Genomic DNA, 23482 nt, shown 5'->3' with positions numbered 1-23482 from the left:
TGTTGGATATTTGTTTTTTGTTTTGAGAAACGTGGTCCGAAAATAACGTGAGATAGTTTACTAATGCTGTTGTTTTATACTTGGATATTTGAAATAAATGTGCATCTGACTTTTAAAAAGCTGCTTACTTCTTACAAATAAAAATATATACTTTCGTGACAGGTAAAAGTTAGCCTAGTTGTCTAGACCTGCTGAAGATGTATATTACATCATAAAGTTTAAAAGGTCTTATAAGTGTTTGCATTATTTATTAATGTTAAGGAAAATAGTAGTCTTCTCATTATGCAATTTTATAGTTATATAATAATAGCACTCGCTTGAGTACAAACAAAAGAAAATCCAAATAAAAATCTACAACCGCATATAAAACATTACAATAAGATACTTCCCAAAGGTAAAGTATGGAAATCATCAATGTTACAGAATCGAAAGAATCTTAAAAAAAAACAAATGACAATTTGTTGGGAGTAATAAAATTGACAAGCCTCAGCTGTAACGAGACACAACGTCCAAGAAAGACAGACTAAGAGATATACATAAAGAATAAAGGGAAAGGAAGTAACGAAGAAAGGAGATAAAGAGCAGGAGAAAAAAGAACCGAACGAGGAAAATGAAAAAGACAAAAAAGTAAAGGTAAAAACAGATAAAACGCGAAAAATAAAGGAAATGACAGGGAAAACACAACCTGAAAGATATGTTGCGTTAGTCATATTCTATATTTTTATTTTATGAGGTGCATATGACTAAGATTATCTGTCACTGCTATACATGCCTACAGATTAAAGCCATAATACTTCTTTTTAGCTTTTCGTCGAGTCATAGTAACGCATCGTCACTAGAGAAAGATAAGATTGCTGCACTCAGTTTTGTCTGTGCTTACTACCGAGGTGAGCATCTACTTGTCCTCAAGCCGTGAGCGCCACCTATACAACTATTTCCCTTGGTTTCCCACCACTGATCGCTTAATGTCTTTTCCACGATCGTGAAAGTGGGTCAGAACATTTAAACTGCGTTAAAAAATGTTTGTGAATGTCACACTTCCTACACGATTATAGACGCGTTATCTAGACAATAGGGTAGGAACCATGGGTGGGGGATGGCCGGGTGGTCAGCCATCCACTAAAAAGATACTGAGGCAATAATGTGAACGTCGTTCACTGTCAGAGTGGAGTTTGCCCCCTAAAACTATCTTCCTACACCACTGTAGACCTTTGCATAGGAAATGAGCGGATGCACAGGTTAGAACTGTGCAAGTCGAACCAGAGACACTAAAGCCTCGGTTCTCAACTTGTTGGGGGCACGACGTGCTGACAAGGGCGCGCGAAAGCGGCCATTTAAAAAAAAAGTTTCGCATATCTCATATCGGTGTTAGTGAAATTAGTGACCCCCTAGATGGCTAAGGGAGGCGCGCGAACGTACTTTTTTCGTCTGGGGCCGTCACAAGTAAAAGGTTGAGAAACGCGGCACTAAAGGGAAGGACAGCCAACTCTATGCGCGCAGTGGGACAGCGTTGACTCACCGCGCGACCGCTGTATAGAAAGACAAGCAGCTTCCGGTCGCGTTGTTTTGTATTCTCGAGCATTTTGAAATCCTTTGATATTGAAGAAATCCTCTTAGTAAGTATGTTTGATTTATATATATGAATTATAATCAAAAATATTTACACTTAAACAGAGCGTTGTGTCGTAGTATTTGTATTTATTTTAGACTCAAGATGGTTTTGTCAGCAAGTTCTCGCTCTCTAGCTCATTGTTTTTCTGAGTGGTTACAGCGGGTGGTTTGTAGTGAGTTTATCAGGATTCAGACAAAGGTTCTAAGGAACGTACCTTAAACTCCATTTATTCTGTAATACATTAAAATCCTTATTGATTTTTTTTTTAAACAATGCTGTTTTGAACATATTCACATCGATCGTGCGTTGTGTTATCAGGACGATGGTGTACTTAAAATGGGTGGCGAAATTTGTTCTTTCATCTATCCCTGATATTTATGTGTATAATTCACGTGAAATTTATGTGCTTTTAAATTGTTATTTGCCATTGTAATTGTTAACTAGATATGCACAAGATGGCAAATCGTTTGGTGACCTTTCAGACCTGGGTAAAAATAGAGCTTAGAGTTAGAAAAGTAGCTATTTTCTTCCATTATATATTTTGTTTTTTTACTTACACTTGTAGACAAATTTTGTTTAATCGTAATTAGTTTGATCAGGTCTGCCTGGAGATCTTGGAAGAGTCTTGCAGTGCTCTGATGTCAGATGACAACATTTCAGACAACGTAAAGGAGATAATCCCTAATGTTAATGGTGAGTACAGGCTGCAAAGTTTTTCACTCTTTTGAGTACAGTATTAACAATCTATAGAAAATGCCAGTAGTTTGAAGCAAATACCGAGTGTATGCAGGAAAAATTTTTTTGCTATGTATATTCACAGTGCGTTTTCCTCTAGAAAATGATATACATTTGATATGATGTGAATGGTATTGATCGTAGATTCAGTAATTTTTAGTTCAACTTTATTTTTGTTTTTAAATGCACTTTTCATATATTAATAATTGTGTACCAGTCAACTGTTCTAAAATTATTTAAAATGAGATCACATTGTATATCTCTACTTTTTCAGGACCTGCACCACTTCACGATTTACAGTTTCTTAACCAGTGTTTGGTGAAGAAGAGCAGGTTCAAAACTGTTGCAAAAGAAAAGGCATATTCAAATTTTCACAAGGAATTTTTCATTCATTGTAAAGATATTGAAAGGTATATCTCATCCCCGTATCAACATTGGTCTGCCTACGGGTATTTAAAGCGATGGTAAATGAAAACTACAACTTGCCAAATAAACAGTCTGCAACCGATTTAAATGAGGTGACTGATGAGGAAATATAGATTGTGGAGTACATTGGAAGCTATGTGCTATGTAATCTTAAGAAATGAGCAATTGAATTATCTCATAATGAGAGATATCTTGTCATGTTTAAAAGAAATCACACGTGGACCTGACAACAGTGTAATCAATGGCACATTCTGGATAGAGGGGGACTTACAGAATTAAAACCCCATGTGGTTCAAATTTGTCTTAAATTAAGAGTATTTAGACAATGCTTTGATGGACAGGTGCACACTTTGTCTTTTGATTTGTATTTTACCATGTGTTGCCAGAGTCAGTTAGCACTTGCTTATATGAACAAATATACACTGTCCTAGTATCACAAAAAATAAAAGAGAAAATTTTATTTATGATTGTCAAATCGTATTTTATGGCTCGTGCACACCACAAGTGCAAGAATTATATGGAAAAGCTTAAACTGTCCACACATACCTCAACAATAAAACAGAAAGGACAGAAAAAGTCTGAATGCTTCTAGCTCAAATGTGCAATTGGAGGTTTAATTTTGAAAATCCCCCTCTATCCAGGATATGGCTCAGTGATCTGCACTCCTGAACATAGTCCTGTGATCTGGCACATACCCTCCTTACATCACCTCATCTTTTTGTTATATGTGCATTTTTATATGCTGTTGCTTTAAAAGTTTTTTGAAACACAGCAACTTATTCCTGATTTATGTTACTGACTGCGCCGTTTTTGTTGTATGTGCTAATGGCTTTTTCATACTACTTTGCTGTGAAATGAAAATGTCATTTGCAAATATATTTGGTATAACGGAAATTAAAGGTATGATGATGTTAATTTTGTCACATGTCCCTAAACCCATGAGAATTTAAATTGTCATAAATCTCATAAATTCATAAATCTAAGTGTGGCATATTAATAACAAAAGTTTGGTACCTATCTGGTATCTCATCATGGACGTAAAGGAAAATGATTTCTCACTCTTATCTTTACGAATTAAACGTATATATATATATCCCCTTCACAACACAATTTACCACAATTCTCTACAGGCAGTCCTCGACTTACGACGTTGGTCCGTTCCTACGTCGCATCGTAAACCGATATTTGCTGTAAGTCGGAACATATGTATCTACATATATCTACATATCTACATATGTACGTAAATAACATACTGTAAGCACTTATCCTATCCTAACACAGTAATTATCAAAAAACATATAAAATACGTTTAATTCTTCCGCCGCGCACACCAAGCACGAAGTTGACGCAAAAGCACTGAAGTGGAAACAAGGCTTGATGCAGTATGTGGGAGATGTAACCACAAAACATCGTAACTCGGGCTGACGTAACCGAGGACCGCCTGTAATTACTTTAACATATAGTCATCCAATATTTTCGGAATTGTTTTTGTTCTTATTGATCTATTTTCCTGACCGGATATGTTTGTTATGTCCTTTGTCTCGCCTGGTACCGTCTCTGGCGTTTCTCGTTCTACTGCACTCTGTATTTTCCTCTTCTTCTCCTCTTTCCTCTGTGGGATGAAATTTCTTTACGAACGTGTTTGTTGCTCCTTGTGGCGATTTCACAGTCACTTTCCTTCCAGTCTTCTCAATAAGTGTGTACAGTTCTGGAAAGTATGGTGTATCAAGTTTTAAGGTGACCAGACGTCCCGCTTTAGGCGGGACAGTCCCGCTTTTGACCTCTTGTCCCGCCTGCTCGTCGGGCGGGACGCCCAATGTCCCGCTTTCTGTCTTTCTGGCAAGTCCATCAAATGTCCCAGTTGTCTTTAAAAATCACTTTTTTCGGCGTTCTTTTACGTGTCCCGCTTTCGCCCCCGAAACGTCTGGTCACCTTAAGTTTGTATGTCAGAATTTCATCTTACTAACCCTTGCCTTCAGCTTGAGCTATTCTCGTTCTTTTCAGTAACGAATGATTTTGTCTCTCCACTTCTTCATTGGCTTGCGGCCATTTTGGAGTTTTTATATGCTTATTTCTCATATAGTCAGCAAATGTCTCTGAAATGAACTGAGGACTGTTGTCTGTGTATCCTTTGAGGTTTTCCATGTCAACTGTATTTTTCCTCATCATTTCGTAGTACCTACAGCGGTAATCAATGACAAGTAGTGATTGTCCTGAAGGAAGGGGGCCTAGAAAATCAAGCTCAGTATCCTCCCACGGTCCTTGGGGTAGCTGTGTATTGTATACTGGCTCTGGAGAGTTTGCTTGGCTCACAATTTGACAACCTTGACATGTTTTTTCTAATATTTCTCTGCCTCTTTCTCCACATGTGGCTAACATACTTTCGTATGTAGATTTTGTTTTGTCCCTACCGCACCTAAGTGTTATTCGTGTGCTAGTGTCAACACACGATGTCTTTTCATCCTAGGAATGACAATTCCAGAAACTCTCAGTATCAGCTTGCCTACAGCACATATTTCCGGGCTTATGGCAGCATATAGCTTGTTCCTCTTACTATGTTGCTTGTTTTCCTCGTCGCCATCGTTATATCTTCTCCTAATCCAACACTGTACTCAGATTGAACGTATCTACTTGTATTTATTCACATACACACGCATGATTTTCATTGTCTACTCTGCGGCTCGACACGTCCTTACTCTACACTTCTGAGAGTTCTGTCCCTTCGCATAGCAGGCTGGTGGGATTGGCTCTTCTTGATTTTATTTTTTATGGTCGTGCTTCGATTTGGATAAAAGTGTTGGACCTTCATGTTTACAAGTGCTTCTGCTGTGTTTTCTTTCTCTTCTGGTTTGCATATAATGTCCCAGCCTACAAAATTGTGCCCCCCCCCCCATCAGCTCATGTGGGGAGGGGGTTGTAAGTGGGGGCCACCTATGCCCGAAGCGTCAGAAGCCCACCATAATACCACCCTCTCCCCCTCTTTAATACCACCAGAAATAGTCTACCCACCTCTAAACCACTTTCTCACCAAACTCCCACCCCTTACCACCTTAATACCACCAGCAGTTGGTATCCTACTGCTACACCACTTTCTAACCACTAAAATTTCCTTTTAAGTGGGCTTCACCGCCACAGCGTTTATGATCAGTGTTGCGGTTCACTAACTGATGCACCACCAGACAACCTGCTAGGGGAGGCAGAATCTGAAAAACAAATTGCCCACAGAAATAAGCTTTTAAGTTGTGCAATCAGAGGGATAAGGTTACTGCCCTCTTGCGATGGAGCTTAAGCTATCAATTTTTTTCTGGAAGTACCGTTTGTAAAATGGTGATATGAGGCACATGTCAAGACAGCAGCATTCTCCTCTTAGTATCCACTTTCTACATACCTAAACGGCTAAACATTGCAGAGATTACATTTTGTGTGTAACCCTATGTAAAAAAAAAAAATCTTTTCTAAACACAACTGCTTTATCTTTTTTCTGACAGATTCACTTAGGATGCTCTATGATGAATATCTTACTTCAAACACATGAAAATTCTCATGATTATATCTAAATATTATCATCATAAGTCAAGGTCAATGACCAAATGTTTAATACCACAAGGAGGGACAAGAAAATTGGTTTTTATACTCATTTCACGTAGAGCTAGTAACTAAAGCTATGCAGATAAAGAACACTATGTGAACCTGCAATAGCCTATCTCTAAAGTTCCGGCCACTGCACCATCTGAGTTACACGGAACCCACCATGCACATGGCACTGCACTTAACGGGACCGACCACTTGAGGGGACACAACTGCGTTTGGCACAAACTGGTGGGAAACCCATCAAGCGCAACGTGTAGCGGACAACGGGACAGCACTGTCCAACTGCAGGTGGTCTACCTGTAGTGGGGCCCACTAGCTTTTCAGGCTGGGGTTATTTTGAAGTGCGAACTGTTTGGATCTATTGGCTGGAGTCCACCGTTCTTCACACGCTTCCGCAGTGACCTGGAGCTGCATTGAATAAACTGAAGCGATGATCATCCTCTTGCAGTTTCATTTGTTAACATTTCTTCATATTCTCAAGATTACTCGGTGTCTTCCCAGTATTCTTCTTATGTCACCAAACGTATTCTCTGGAGTCGTTACTATTAAATCTACAGTGATCACCCTTTACTGCCGGAACGCAGCGAGTCCTCGATCGCATTGTTCGTCCTTCTACATCTTTGTTACTATTTTGTAATTTTGTTTTACATTTTTGTTACTATTTTGTGATCGTCAGCGTAATGAGTCATCCTTTGACCGAGATATTGCTCTTCCCTTATTATTACACTGTCTAACCTCTAACTCAGCGGTTCTCAACCTTTTACTTGTGACGCTCCTCTGACGAACAAAGGTACGTCCGCGCGCCCCCTTAAACAGCAATGTAAGCTTATTTCACTAATACCGGTATAAGAAACTTTAAAAAAATGACCACCATCGCGCTCCCCTTGCAAGCACGTCGAGCTCCCCCCAGGTTGAGAACCGCTGCTCTAACTCCTCGTCTCTGTATCCTGCCTTTCTCGATACATCTCTCCACTCAGACAGGGTCAAGGTCCTCTGTCTAGACAATTAATAGTCATTTCTCTAGGATATGATAGAAATCTACTGGCAGATAAAAAGAAAGATTAATTCAGGCAGAGCGTACGAGCTGGTGGGTGTGTACTAAAAATGATGAGGAAATAATACTAGTAGAGAGGTATATATACATATACCACAAAAGCATTATACAACTGCTGTGGATGTGCTTGAAGGAGATGCAAGGGCTTGACAGGAGCTGTCCTATCGGTTACTTAGGGTTAGGATTTAGGAGCAGGGTTATTGCTTAGTTTTTAGTTTTAGGGCGATATCCCACTATATCATTTAATTCTACCATTTTTAAATTTGTTGTTTATTATGTAATGGTACAGTTTGCTGCTAATATCATTTAGAGATATTTCACAATAGTTGTTTGGGTCTGACTAATCTCCCTTCTTATGGATGGGCTGAATAATGGATTCAGTCCACTGTTATGGCTATGTGCCTTTATCAAATAGGGTGTTAAAATACTTTACAAAAAAATGTACAAATAGCACCATCCGCAAACTAGCTGAAACCATTGCCAGGCAGGTACTTGACTTTTTCCTCTTAAGTAGTTTTTTTATATTATATTATATGGTGGAATTTATTCTTGCTGTTCTATTTGTGCAGAGATATGGCTGATGAGACAGGTGCCAGTGACCCAATGGTCAGCCCTCAAACCAACACAACATTCAACTTTCACAGCAGATGTGCTAGCATCCTGTACACTGTAGGTGTAATAAGGGCAGACCCGTTATCCATCCCTTTTGTTTTAAACAGTGAATACGTTTGGTAACCTATGCTAACATATTCACTTAAGTCACCTTTATTACAAATATAGAGTTCTTGGTTCACACCTCATCTTAGAGTACACAGACTTCTTTCAGGGTGTGACACCTTTTCACATGGCTGGAAGTTGGGTGTTATCGCTGAGTGCTCAGGTTATTTTCTTAATACCCCCTTTACCTAGCCCACTCACCTCCCACCCCTCTGCTCCCCACCCCACCCACCCCCACAAACAGTGCAAACTATACAGGGTGGAAAACTTTCCAAATAAGTAAACTAACCAGCTAGGTGTGGTTTTTAAGATACAGTGATACCTCGGTTCTCGAACGCCTTGACTTTCGACCAAATCGGTATTCGACCAGGAAATTCGAGAAAATTTTGTCTTGGAATCCGAACAAATATTTGGAACTCGAACATCCGAACGTCCGAGATGAGCCGAGTTGAGCCGAATGGCGTTCATTCTGCCCAGCGCGCCTTGCTTGCGTCATCAGTGTGAGTGCAGAGAGAGAGAGACAGTCACGTTTTTGTGGAGAGAGTCATGAAATGTGTGCAAAATGGGCAGAAATCGCAAATTTTGTTGAACAACATCACCCTGATAAAGTGGTAGCAAATAGAGCAGTTAACATTTTTAATGACAATGTTATGTCCACTTTCCGCAAAATTTTGCAAAGGAGAAAAAAACAGCAAACAATTGACAAATTCTCTCCGTAAAGAAATCAGACAAGCAACTGCAGAGCAAGATTCTGATTCTCCTCAGCAAAAGATACAGAGAACAGAAACACCCGAAGAGCAGTTACCCTCTGTTTTTATTGAAGAGGACTCCCTTCAAAACAATAACCATCCCCTTCCCTCCTCCCTCCACATTCATTCCCTCCTGCCATAAAGTTTGGTACAGGTACAGTAAATGAAACACAATTTACTGTACTGTACTGTACTGTACAGTACATTTTATTTATTTTTTTTTTTTTTGTTTTTGTTTGAATAAATACACTTTTATTTCTTGTTTCTTGTTGAGACTCATGTTTTTCTACATATTATATACAAATTAGGCCAGTAAATAGGCATTTTCTGGGGCTTGGAACGAATTAATCCAGTTTCCATTATTTCCTATGGGTTTTATTGCTTCGGTTCTCGAACAATTTGGTTCTCGACCGTCCTCCCGGAACGAATTATGTTCGAGAACCGAAGTATCACTGTATACATTTTTCTTCATCTGTGAAAGCTAACTTTAGTTAAAGATAAAACTATAGTTTCTGATAAGTTAATATAACTTAGGTTTGTTATGCATTGGTAGTTTTAATTACATTTTTCAAAAAGAAAGTACTGGTAGATTGACCTTAATTCTAATTATTTACATTACTCGAGGCTTCAACCAATGATAAAGCTTCACGCATATGCTATTAAGACATCGCCCAGAATCGAGTGTTCGTGAAATCAAGGGACATTCTTTCCTTTGAGTGCAGGACCATAATACCTGTAATAGTTTAGAACTCCACACTTTTTCGTGATTGTTCAAGTAGAAATATAAAGCTGTTATTATGCTTCCATTTATATATTTCCTTTGTGCACATATGCTGTTTTACCCTTGGAGCTGTAGTTATTGAGAGGTAGCAAATATGCCTTGGGGTTAAAAAAAAAAAAAAAAAGCGAAGCAGTGCCCGTGGATTCTGGGCATAGCATTGTAACTATACGAAAACATTTCTTTTCTTTGAGTTCCCGAATTTTCCATGGGGAAACAACGTACTCTCGCTCACAATGGTCCTTCAGCCTGCTGATATTAGGTAGAGCACAGAGATTTTTGATTTTATATAAGAAAATGTTAAAAGTGACTAAATATTGAATTGTACATTACTCTCGGAGTTTTGCTCAGTTATTTTCTCAGTTTCGTCTCCCTCTTCAGCAATACGCTGTTACGCTTTTTCTATTAACCTATTAATATTTCATGCAGTTCATTACATGAACTTCTGATGTTCAACAAACCTAAATGTTGGTCCAAATTCAACAGCCACTATGTTCCAACAAACATGAGTTGAACCAATTCAATGAAAGTTAAAGTTCTGTTGCCTGGCGGGTATTTTCGAAGATTATTTAATTTAGTGAAAATGTTGAGCTCCCCATCCCTTTACCATGAACAGTAGAAACAAAGTACTGTATTAGCTTAGCCTGTTTATTTAAACACAGGATTATTGATGATTTTGCTAAGTGGTCCAATGTGCAACCATGCCAACACGTTTCATAGTTCTTTAGTTTTTTTATCTTTCGATATAGGGAAGAATACCTCCAGTGCTTGCTTATTTCTTGCAGAAACATAGTCAAACAGTCTAAATGAAATTTCTCAAACGGGTTGAGGGGGAGGGGCATCGGCGATGGCGCAAAAGTGTAGAGTGATCAGAAGCAATATACTATCTTTACAACAACAAAAAATAAAATCCTGCATTAAGACCATATTAAGCAATTATACAAGTAACATCCTAGAGAAGATTCATATACCCATAAACAACTTTGTAGAACTTTATGGAAGATTATGCAATGAATAATCATGGCTTTTAAGTAACCAAGTACTGAATATGTGATTAAGGTATTAAAATGGTGTCGAAACAATCTGCTGCTGGTGCTGACCATAGTGGGAGTGATCTTTGGAATCATCTTTGGCTTTGGGCTGAGAGCTGTTAATCCATCAGCAGATGCCATCATGCTTGTGTCTTTCCCTGGGGATCTCTTGATGCGTATGCTGAAGCTTCTCATCTTACCACTTATCATCTCTAGCATGATAACAGGTGAGAGAACCAACAGACACACTCTCTCTCTCATTTTTGCTCCATCTTTTATAATCTGCCTGTCAAATTTATGTGAACAATTTAATTTTACAAGACTGTAAAACACATGTAAATTTTAGGGACCAGTGTTCCTTTAGTTCACATAACGCTGCTGCCTGCAATCCACTAAGTCGTTTATTTCAAATCATGTGTGCTGTAACTACCAGATTTTTGCCTTTTGATTTAATTCAATTGTTTTAAATTGTTTTATTAGTGTTTGAAAATTCTGTGTATATTGAGGGGCATTCTGATGGTACAACAGTAATACAGTAATATTTTGTGGGTTCAGATCTCATCTTCATTTCCATTATAGATGTGGCATCCTAGCTTTTAATGATATTAGCATCAGTTTCTTACAATCTAAAATACCAAGAACTGAATTCCTGGGTAGTAACATTTTCACACTTTAGAATATTTCTGGGAAGAGGAGTGGGGAAGTATGTGTTTTGATTTGATATCAACATCAAGCCTGATTTGTCTGTACTGTATAGACTGTCATTGTCACATTTATGAAAATGTCTTTGTACTGTTAACTCATTTTACGATTGCTGCAGCAGCCATCTCAAGGGCATGTAAATCCTAAGTTTTTATAGATATATATGTTTATTTATACAGGCCTGGCTTCTCTGGATGCCAAAAATAGTGGACGAATGGGACTGCGAGCTATCGTCTATTATTTAACAACCACCTTCATTGCTATTATTCTTGGGATCGTTCTTGTGGTTATCATCCATCCTGGAGACACATCATTCAAGGAGGGTTTGAAGCTAGAAAAAGATGACAGCAAATCTGCCTCTTCTTTGGATTCTTTCCTAGACCTCATCAGGTGCATCTCTTTTTTCTGTTCTGCTTCTGCATGCTCAGAATATCACAAGAATGGCAACTGAGTGCATTGGGCATATGCATAATATAAAAACAAACATTAAAGGCTCTAAAAAATTATTTATGGACACAATATGTGTGTGAGTGATTTAGAGTGTGCACACACATATACATATCTCCATGTGTAGTTGAGAGGGAGAGGACAAATGTATGTGTGTGTGCCTGTTCACACGTCAGTAAATAATACAGAATGGAGAAAGAAGAAAAGAAAACAAATGTCAAATGTGGCAATGCTGCTGATATGATTTTGTTGTGACATTAAATATATTTTTAGTATGATTGTACCAGGTTCTCTGGTATTTTGTTGCTGTTAATCGTTGGAATGAAAAACAAACACTAATTTCTCTGTACAGAAACATCTTTCCTGAGAACTTGGTGCAAGCCTGCTTTCAGCATACAAAGACTGTCTACACAAAGAGTGTTGCAATGGCAAAGGATATTCCAGATAATATCACTGATATCATCAATATTACATTGGCTGCCACAACACATTCTAGCATCTTGACAACTATCACTGTCAACAGTACAGATGGCACAAATGTCACACTTGTATTGGCCAAAGAGCATGAGATCAAATGGGTACGAGAGTTACCCATGGCTGATGGCATTAATGTGTTGGGTGAGCATTATGTTTCAAAATCCATAAAATATTTCCTTACATAATAATTTCTTCCTTATTTTTTTTCAGCAGCTTTATGGGTTAGGGAACATTTTTAATCATATGACATTAAAATATACTTCTTCAATCTGTCCAGCGAAGTATATTTTGCTTGACCAGATTTTTTTCCCTTGCTGTATTTAGATATTTGATTATTGTTTATACAACAACCATAACAGATGAGTAGGAATAACTAAAACTCAACACAGATCCATAGACAATAAAATGATAGTTAGGCGAAGGGACTTCACTCTCAATAAGATCAAAACCAGTGATCTTTTATTATGACGTCCACTGTATGGGTGAGAAGCAGCTGTTTCAACACTGTGGTGGTGGATTCCTCCTACCTAAACCATGTGTGATTTGGCCCTCTTTATGTTGCTTCAGAGGGGCACTACTGTCACCAAAGCACGACTGAATTACGTATTCAGTGGGCAAAGCAGTTTGATCCTGTGGTAGACCTTCTGCCCTTTTTCCTTTCAACTTTTAAACATTATTTCATTATTTATTTTGTGAATGCTAACACCCCATCGAGGCAATGGATTCGAATCCATCGCTATACCGTGCTGGTCGTCGTAAAATGCAGTGCCCTTTGAAAAAAATCCACCACCTGTTCAGCCGCCCGTCCTTATTCTGCTGCATGTCTTTCATCACCAAGTTTTGACACAGATTATATGCTTCTGCCAAAGCTTCGTTATCAACTCTCTACAGGATCATGTTTCCCACACAAGTCATTTGAACATTCCCTTCTGCAGTGTTCGTAGCACTTTAAACATTCACAACCATTGTAAAGATTCTCTGATCAGCATCAGCATCAGGATCAGCATCGTGTGATGGAAGTGAGCTAGTTAATGTCATCACCCATAACACCAGCTGGAAACATGACCGACCAATTCAACATATGGTCGTATGAGAACAGGAGACTGCCTCGTTTTACCCGCACAACTAAACACTCGCAATGTTGGGCTTTTCAACGCCCAGTCTGTATCGTCAGCACAACAGGCACTGAAGCTAAAATTGCAGAATTTTTAACAGATCGCCACCTCGATATTTTCATCATCACTGAGACGTCGCTTAAAAGGCAAGACGATCTAGCGCGTGTGTCGATCTAATTCCAGTAGGCTGCTATCTGAAATCATTCATCATTCATTCATTGGAGGGGGCATTGCTATTATTTACAAATCATCACTTGCCAAGTAACTGTTATTTACTACTGCTTTATCGTTCACACTTAAATCTTTTAAATGTGTACAAGTCTCTTTTTTCGGCTTCCTATTGCTCGATACATCTGTTCTGCATTTATATACCCCCTCAGAGTGCCAAGAACAAACTCAATTTCATGATATGCTGGACTATAGCAATGCACTCAATGGACCCACACTGCTTCTTGGAGATGTTAATGGGCATTTTGACAACAAGTCTCATCTTGACACAGTAAAAATGTCAGAATTGTTGCACACTTTTCATCTTGTCCAGTCTGTTTTTGTAGCCCACTCATTAAAGAGATCACATCTTGGACTGGGCCATGCATCGATCTGATGACCAGTTAGTGTAGTCAGTTGATGTTTCTCAAGATCTCACATCTGATCATTACTGCGTTTTGATTGAACTTGATCGCAGATGCCCATCATCAGTCTCAGCTTTTAGACTCACCCGTTACGCAGTGTTTTATACTCACATTCAAAGCACAACTGCAAATGGCGCTGCTCCAGCCATCCTCTGATGAGCATCTTGACTGTGTTTTGCGTAGAGTTGTTGATGACTATGCCCCAGGCTCTTGTCGTCTTATGTGCCAGTCCAAATATGCACCTTGGTTTTCACAGATCTGTGTTGAGCTCCGTGACCTGAAGCATACTCGCTGACAAGCTGAGCATGTTTGGTGAAAGACTGGACTCACCATCCACAAAGAGACTAATAACTGTGAAGCGAAGTGTTGCAAAATGTATCAACAAGGCCAAAACATCATATCTTCTGGCCCAAATAATTAATTGCACCTCCTCCAAGAAACTTTTCGATATCTGCAGTCGAATGACTGGAATTAGCAAGGCAATGACGCTGCCCACTGCTTATCCTTCTTCACAATTGTCACAAGTGTTTTGTGACTATTTTACTAATAAGATTTCGGACATTTGATCACCTTGGATTCAATATCGGTGCCTGATAGCATCTCTTGTGATTTTCTTCTGGGATACTATCTGATCAAATTTTGACCTGTCTCTGATGCCAATATGAAGGTGATTATTCCGAAAGCCAAGCCAACTAGATCCAATACCCACAAGACTTCTTCTTGAGTGCTTAGATATTTTACTTTCTGTCATCACATTGTAAATGTAAGCTTGTCATCAGGTGTTTTCCCATCTTTGTTTAAAAATGCCCTGGTAATGCCACTTCTAAGAAATCCATGCTTGAAGTCAGTTATCACCCAATTTCCAACTTATCTTTTCTCTCAAAGGTCATAGAGAAAGTAGTTTGACACAGCTCAAGAGCACCAGTTCATCCCCCATGCTCAGTCAGCATATAAACCTTTTCACAGTACTGAAAATAAATTAACTATTGACATATTATATGCCCTTTACAGTGGTGATGATTCTGCCTAAACTCGACTGGACCTGTCTGCCTGCATTCGGCACCATTGACCACTCTCTGCTTCTTCATAGACTACAAACACTCTACAGGATTGTTGGACCTGAAAAAGCATGGTGGTTGATGTTCAAAACATCTCACCCTGCTCCACTTTCTTGTGTCGTCCCTCAAGGCTCAGTACTTGCTCAGTTCTGTTCATTCTGTATATGAAACCACTTTCATCTTGCATCCAGTCTAACAACGTTTGTCATTAATCATATCCTGATAATAGGCAACTCTGTACTGCTGTACTCCACTGTCTCACTCTGCTACCAGCACCATAGAAGCCTTTATTAATGAAGTCCAAGACTGGATGGTAACTAACTTAAACTCAAAGATAATAAAACGGAAGCACTCCTATGTTGGAGAAGAAGAAATCCATATTCGTTTGTCCACCAAATCACATCAAGTGAGTGAAACAAACATCACCTTTGCGTCCTACATCAGGAACTTGGGATTCATTGTCACTGCAGACATGACTCTTGCTAAACAAGTGATAGCTGTCTGTCAGTCTGCCTTTTATGAGCTACGCAAGAGCAGCACCATCTGTCACATTCTGTCTATGCACTCTACCAACAGTCTTGTCTGTGCATTCTATTCAGGCTTGATTACTGCAACTCCTTGCTTGCTGCCTGTCCTGAATACCTTCTTCACAAAGTGCAGAACTCTGCATGTCTGGTGCTTAGAGCTAGGAAACGGGACCATGCCACCCTGCTCCTTCGTTTTTTTGCAGTGGCTTCCCATCCATTCTCATATCCAGTACAAACTGTTCATGCTGTTTAATTTGTTTGTTGCACCTGCCCTCATTATTTCTCTGAACTGCTCTTCCATTACATCCCACCTAGACAACTCTGCTCCTCGTCTGATGGTCGTCTCCTTATTCTTTCTGTCATCTGAAAAACATATGATATAGCACAGGATTTTTTAGTTATTGTGCAGCAAAAACAATGGAATTCTCTCCCTTTCCTATTCTACACCTACCCACTATTGAAACCTTTAAAAGTGCACTGAAAACACCACCTTTTCTGTAAACATTACTCCTAACAACCTTTCCATACTGCTAGTCTTTTTCACACCCATTTGAAATATCATGCTACTCTCAGTTTCTTGTTCTTGTTATTTTGGTTCTCTTTGTGTTTCTGTATTTGATTTATTCTCATTATAGAAGTGTGGTGGTTTATTTCTTTACAGCGGATATATGTTATTTGCTTTCCTGTCCTCATATGCTGTCCATGTTTGTTCTTGTTCTTACGCATCTAAGAGCATACTCCTTATAGGATGTATGCGCTTTATAAATTTTGCATTATTTTATCTATTTTCAGGGCAGCCTATTGGTGGTTTTCCTGTGGGTCCTTTGAATTTCCTCAACCCTTTGTGTGTGTGTTTGTGTATGGCATGTTGTGCATGCATGTTTTGTGTATGTATGTGTGTGTGTGCATATGCATGTCTGTCTGTGTACACAAGAGGAAACTGTGTGCTTACTACAGTCATTGTGTGATATCCCTTTGTATTCCATCTAGTATTACATGCGCTTGTGTGTAAGTAAAAATGCTATGAGCCTGCTATTACTGGGGAATGGTGCTACATAAATATGCATTATTATTATCTGGAAAATTAAAGGTACTTGCTCACTTTTGGAAATGATCAAAGGTACAGTACTTGGTACCAGAAGAGGGAATTGCTTTTGAGTGCATATAGAGATTCTCAAACATACTTGTTGGAAAAAAAATCCTCAAGCTCCCCTTTTCGAAGAAGTACTTGATGGTTTAACTCTTCTTTAATAAAAGAATTGATATGGTGCTTTCCCCATGTGAGGACAAGCTGAATACACTTTACAACAGACAGCAGTAATGATGGCTGTATGCAGAGATAGATATCACAATTGGGCAAACATACACGTGTAGAGTGAAATTGCAGAAACATGAAGGAATGTGATTAAGGGTAATGTGAAAGAGCAAAAACAGGGTAGACTGTAGGTATTTCCAAAAAAGAATATATTTAAGTCAGATCAGAACCATGTAGGCAACCACTGAATGAAGAAACTCAGCTGAATATAGATCTGGCAGCAGTCCTTGTTTGATTTTGTTTGATGCCATTGTTTTGAAATTATTTTGACTTACTGGTGAAGGGCTAGTGTGAGTGGGGATTCATGATTGTTGTTGGAAAGCGTCTGCCTCAAGTTGTTAATTTGTGAATTTCTGGTGATTTATTGTTAGTTCTTTTGTTTTTGGCCTGCTGATATTTGTTACTTTATGATACTTACTATGAGTTTGGCTGTTTGTAGAAATTTTGTTGCAGTTACTACTTTGATATCCCAGTCTTCAAATGACTATTTTGATATTGGGGAGCAATAATAACAACAAAAGTTTTTACTTGAGAACTTGTGCTTTATAGAATATACTATTTGTTACTGTCAACTCAGTGGATGTGCTGGTGGTATCTCTTGTTAACCCTTATATAGACTGATTGTCATTCATATTTTGCTAAAGGACTTTATTGAGACTTTACTGATATTAGCAGCATCGATTACCTTTTGGCCACAGCTTTTGGTATCTTGTGCAGCACATGGGTGAAAGGGGCCGGATAATGCTTGATTTTTTCACCTGTCTATAGAGATTATCATGCGACTTGTTGTATTTTATGTGGTAAGCTACTAAAAAAAACATTGAATAGAGCCAGTACATTACCCCTCACTAGACACAGGTTCACCATCCACACCCCACTCAAAAAATGAAAGGAATAAAATATGGCTGATATGTCTGACGCTATAGTTTCCGCTCTTTTGTTAATAAATCCAAGCAATATTCTCTTATTGTTTTTATTACAGTAATACAGTAAACCTCCCTATTAAGACTTACTAAATTCTACCAATACAGCATCATAACTTAAAGGGGTCATAGACTTCAAACACATAATTCAAGTCAGTTTATTGCATGTTAATTACTGTTCTTAAACCTATCATAACGCTTTCTTGTTGTTTTTGGATTCTTACTTGGTCATGGTGTATTCTGGTATTGTTTAGGATGTAGCTGAAGATTATCGGGACTAAACTGTTCATATAAGAGCAATTGATCAGATATATATGTACTGTGGCCACAAAGGTCTCGTTTTGAGAGGATGTATGCTCTGTGGAAGTCAATTGTCGACTAGTTTCCGGAACAATTTAAGGGTGGGCAGGGTAGCAGTTGCCCTCTTTAAAAAAAGTACTAGGAGTAAGAATGTGACATCATTCACTTCAGCAGGTGGTTGCGGAACATCTTCCTGTTGCCATGGTTCTAAAGTCTTGGACATTATTAAGTTCAAGATCATTAGCTGAGCACAGCCTGACTGATTTACTCACAGATATGCACTCTCATTGTCCTTTGAGATAAAGTCCCGCAGTAGTAGCCTCCGCGAAAAAGTTTTGGTCTGCACTTTTTAGTTTTCTTCAGAAATCACTGAATTTGTATTATTTCATACTTTTAGTTATATATGTACTACATAATTTTAATCAGGACCAGGAATATTTGATTTTCGGCAGCTGCTTCATCATTGAGTTGTTCCAAGTCTCTGAACAATATTCATCTGGTGGCTGAAGATCAAAGTCAAATCAATCAAAACAGACTTTATTGTCTGCCCAGGGACAGAAATTTGTCTCTTTGTCACATTACCCATACAGACATTTAACACCACAGTTAGAGAAGTAAAAGTGAGGCAGTTAAATAGTGTTGATCTGCACCAGGCCATCAAGGCAGTGTATGTTTATCAACAACAAACTTGGGTGACCAAGGGCCTAAAAGCACCTGCTGAACCAAAAATAAACATTGAGATGTAATGGTAGTGTTTTTTTTTGTTTTGTTTTGTTTTTCTGGTGCTTTAATGTCCACCTTGAGAATCTTCCATATAGTTGTTCCAAAAAGAGTGTATACCCTTGTAAACATAAATATCTTAGCATGTAGATGGATGTTCCAGAGGGATTACCAGATTAGTTTTTGCTGCTTTGGATTATACTAAGTTCTTGCTTATTGAGAGAAATTTTCCAGATTTTAGAAAGAGCCATCTAATGTAAGTTTTAATTTTCTTTTACATTGAACGATTATCTAGCAATTCAACACAGGCTGAGACAAAACAACATTTTCATATTGGAGCTTGTTATGTAACTGTTTTTGGTGTTCAGTCTTTCATTAATTAGTAAGGAACTGAGCTACTCATCCCATGTCAACACAAATTTTGATTGAACTGTTTCCCCTTCTAGTAATAACAAGTGATCATTTTGCGTTATTTAGTTAGTTTAGTCCTTGTTACTCCTCGAGGAGCATAGGGCCGCAACCAACTCTTCGCCAGTGGACCCGGTTTTGGTCAGCCCCCTTCAGTGTGGGCTCAGTGTGTGTTCCGATGTCCTTTGCCTCACTCTTCTACTGTTCTTTTTGCCTTATTATATATTGGTTTATGGGCTGATATAATTTGTTGGTTGTGCACAAAGTGTAAGGTATTATTCCACCACTATTTTCAAATAAGTGGTAAAACTTGGCATAATTGAAAACAAAACATGTTATGGAGTATTGTTGTTTATATGTAACGCCAGTTAGGAACATTCAACCTATTGTAATTGCTATTAATTGCTGATGATAATTTATAACTTGCATACTTTCTATGTCAAGTATGTGGTGATATCTTATATAGATTTATTCTTTATATAAGGGTGAAGTTAACTTTGTTCATTTTTATATTTGGTGTTATTTTTGCTTAATAATTAATTAGCAATTGATAGGTCACTAAACTGCTCATGAATTACAATGTTTCAATACTTGCAGTTTGATGCAGCAAAGCCCACTTCCTCTTGGTTTAAAGTCTCACCCTATAGGTATGTCATGTTCCTCATGCATATTGTAGGTAAACTTTTATCTCTTGAAGACCCAGCCAGAGTCGGTCAGATGCTTGTATCTGTATATGGTCACTGTTGTGTTGGACTTTTCCTGCATACTGATTTTGTCGGTGTTGCCACTCATCTATTTTGTCATCACTCGCAAGAACCCTTTGAGAAATCTTCATCGGCATTTTGCAGGCCTATTTACTGCCCTGGGAACTGCCTCCAGTAAGTTAGGTTGCTAGAAATCTATGGACCAGTATCAGCATTCGCCAGTGATGTGTTAGTCTTCTGTGAAAGGAAAATAGCAAGCATTTCATTTCCATAGCCTTTCATATGTCTGGTTTTATCCTACAGTACTGCACAACTGTGTCTGTGACTTTTCGCTGCTTGAGGAAAATCTCAACATGACTAACGTGTAACTCAGCTTTGTTACTCCCCTTGGATGCGACCATCATATGGATGGTACATGCATTATATGAAGCTGTTGCACCACTTTTCATTGCCCAAATGAATGAATGGATCTCCACTTTTGGCAGATTGTAGCATCAGTGTTATTTCGAGTGCATTTTTTTATTTTTTATTAAACTGATTAGATTTTTTTAAAAATAGGAAAAACATGATCTATTGTATGAGCGGTTACAGAATAAGCAAAAGTTATGCCATCAGACTAATTAGTAGAAATAAAACATTACGGTTATTCAGAACAAGGCAATAAAAAGAAATTGTGATACATACAAATATGTGGTTTATCTCTGAATTGACAGTTTTTTTACTATTATTATTATTGGCTACAGTACTACAACACCGCCAGACACGTGCTCAAGTATGCTATGCTGGTATGGACTAAGACTGAGCTAGACGCCTCTGTGAGTAATCAAGGGTTTGGAAAATGTGTTGTAGGGAATCACTTTAAATTTGTACAGACTGGATACCATTTCTCTGGAGATCTGAGGGAAGGTTGTTCCAAAGCACTTGCGCATAATATTTGGGGCTCATACTTGAATAGGTCAGTTCTTGGTATGGGGATGTTGAGGTTGAGAGAATCTCTTATTATTTGAAGGAGAAGATAGTAGAAAGGCTAGGGGTCATTTGCAGAAGAGGATCTAAGATGAAGTCTTGTGGGACACTTTACTTCGATGGGATCTGACATTTAGTTTTTAATTGCGACTTTCTGTTCAGTTTGAGAAGAGGGATTTAAGGAATCTATGGATGGAGCAGTTGCTAAGTTTGTAAAGGTTCTAATGTTTTGATAGCAGAGTCATGATTATGTCAAAAACTTTCGCAAAGTCTACAAAAGAGGTCTACAGTGTAGTGATTGTCATTTTATGTTGTGTTTAACCGCTGTTCTGCCAGAGATGTTAGTGCTGTGTGGGCAAGAGTGTTTAGGTCTAATCCTGACTGATTAAGAATGGAGAAGGTTTATGTTTTATGAGCATGAGTTTGGAGAGTGAAGTGTGAATGTAATTGTCCAAGGTTTGAGAGTGACTGAAAGATTTAGACTTTGCTCGATAGTAAGATTTTCCATGCACTGATTTATGAACTGGGATGACTTTAGACTGTTTTAGAGAAGGTTTGTGAGGAAGTGAGATTTATCAACACAGCTCATATAGGTAGGTCAGTTTTTCTATGCAGTGACTGAGCTGCCAAGAGTGTTTAGTATTTTATTGTCAATCTTTGTCAGGCCCTCTGCAGTTGTCTGGATGTTTGCATTACTGTGTAATGTCTTTGTATTATCCAATACATTCATTATGGGGAATGTTGAGGAGTGGTGTTACTTTGAGCTGCAGAACCTTGTAATTTGTACAGATTGTTTTTCTTTTGACTTGTCTTTTGAAACAACTCTGCTCACATGGACTTGCAAAGTGAGAGTCACATACAAAACAAATACCTAGCTCTGTTTTAGAGGTTTTGTTTTGTTTTGTTTTGGAGGTGGATTTGAAATCCCCTAGCAGCATGTTTCCTTGGCAGACAGCTGCCTCTGCTCCCGCTCACGCTCGTGAGGACTGATTGCTCCATGTTATGCTGGGGTTCTCAACCCGTTGCGCCTCCCCTGTGGCTTCCAGCCCAGAGTCTTGCTCGAGTTAATTTTGTGCGAGCTGCCTTTGCGTGTGCGACCAGTTGTCCGCAGCCTTACTTCCGCGTTCTGATGTTTGGCTGGCAGATTTTTGGTGGGTTCTCTCCACAGGTCTATATTGGAGATCTTCTAGGCCATTTGAATGCGAAGGATGTGCGCAGAACCTGTTGACGAATGTTCTGAATCATGTTGGGTGATTGTGTCTCACATGCCATGTCTCAGATCTTATATAAGAAGGACTGACTTTACGCTATGCGTTGAAGATGGTGTGTACAGATAAAGCCTTGGAGTTCCAGATAGATTGCGGATGCGGAATGCAAGCCTGGCTTTATTTATTCAGCTTCTTGCATTTTCATCCTGCACCTCCATCTTTTGCTGATATGGGCCCCAGACGGTTGTGGTGACGATCAGACTCTGTAATACATTCCCATGTAGTTTAGAAGAGGGGTAATTCTGTGTTGCTTCTGTTGACCCATTACCCCTGTCTTCTTAATGTTGATTGTCTGGCCAGCCATCACTGCTTCTTGTGAGAGGCTGAGTGAGCATTTGTCTGGCATGTTACTGCTTGTGGGACAACAAGCTGATCGTTCATCCGCAAGTTGAGACCTCGAAGTCCGGTGTCGCCTGCGGTTAACGCCTTTGAGGGTTGGCTGTCCTGGTTCAGCTTTTGTCTTGGGGCATGATGGGTTCGGTTCTGTGGCATGTGGCATCTGTTTACAGGCTGGCTGCCTTGCCATGATATAATTGCCTAATTGATTGCTTGTTTTAACATAAAACGCCAACCCCATCCCCATCATATTTTGGGTAATGGAGATATGGTGTTGTTTGTTCCTCTATCTCGCTGATATTTACTACAGGTTGGTTGTAGGGGAACAGAATCTCATCAGTGTTGGTAGAAAAAGAACTACCCCTATGGGGTAGCGGGGCATGGAAAGAGGAAGTAGGGTGGTATAAACATGGAGGCCCATTCCATCTAGTAGGACTAGGAGGGAGAGAGTGAGTGTTGGACGGGAGTCCTTGGAATCTTGTTATGTAACAGAGAGGTTGTTAAATTGTAGAGACTGACAGGTCATCTTTGAGCAATCACCTAAAATGCAGCCTCATCTCTTGGTGACTTTACTGAGGCTGCTATTAGTAGAGGCAAAATCATTTTTTAGAGTACGTGTATTCACACAGATTTCATGATAACATAGTAGCAGGGCCCTTGATGTATGTTTGTTTGAAAAGACAACTCAAGCTGCGGAGTTGCTGTGACTGGTTGTACAGCTTGGAAATAATGCTATTATTTGAAGAAACAAGGTTTATGCACACAAAAATAAAACACCATACAGTGAAGTCAGAGGAAATGTATAACAAAATTTAAGAATTTTTCCTAGATGTTTCTTGATGACCTTAGAATTTGAATGTGGGTATATCTTGGCGTTTTATAATCTATATG

General features: G+C 38.8%; 1 protein-coding gene across 1 annotated transcript in view; it reads left to right on the top strand.

Moving 5' to 3' along the window:
- Nucleotides 1–23482, top strand: part of LOC112566151 (excitatory amino acid transporter 2-like) — a 39225-nt gene that overhangs the window by 6048 nt on the left and 9695 nt on the right. Inside the window, 7 exon segments of the mRNA XM_025242129.1 lie at nucleotides 7988–8087; nucleotides 10722–10920; nucleotides 11575–11785; nucleotides 12195–12490; nucleotides 19994–20094; nucleotides 20096–20195; nucleotides 20325–20385. Coding sequence (XP_025097914.1) covers nucleotides 7992–8087; nucleotides 10722–10920; nucleotides 11575–11785; nucleotides 12195–12490; nucleotides 19994–20094; nucleotides 20096–20195; nucleotides 20325–20385 — 1064 coding nt within the window. The 5' untranslated portion in view covers nucleotides 7988–7991.

The sequence above is a fragment of the Pomacea canaliculata genome, linkage group LG6 (genome assembly GCF_003073045.1).
Source record: "Pomacea canaliculata isolate SZHN2017 linkage group LG6, ASM307304v1, whole genome shotgun sequence".
Classification (NCBI taxonomy): domain Eukaryota; kingdom Metazoa; phylum Mollusca; class Gastropoda; order Architaenioglossa; family Ampullariidae; genus Pomacea; species Pomacea canaliculata.
This window is presented reverse-complemented; position numbering and strand designations above follow the sequence as displayed.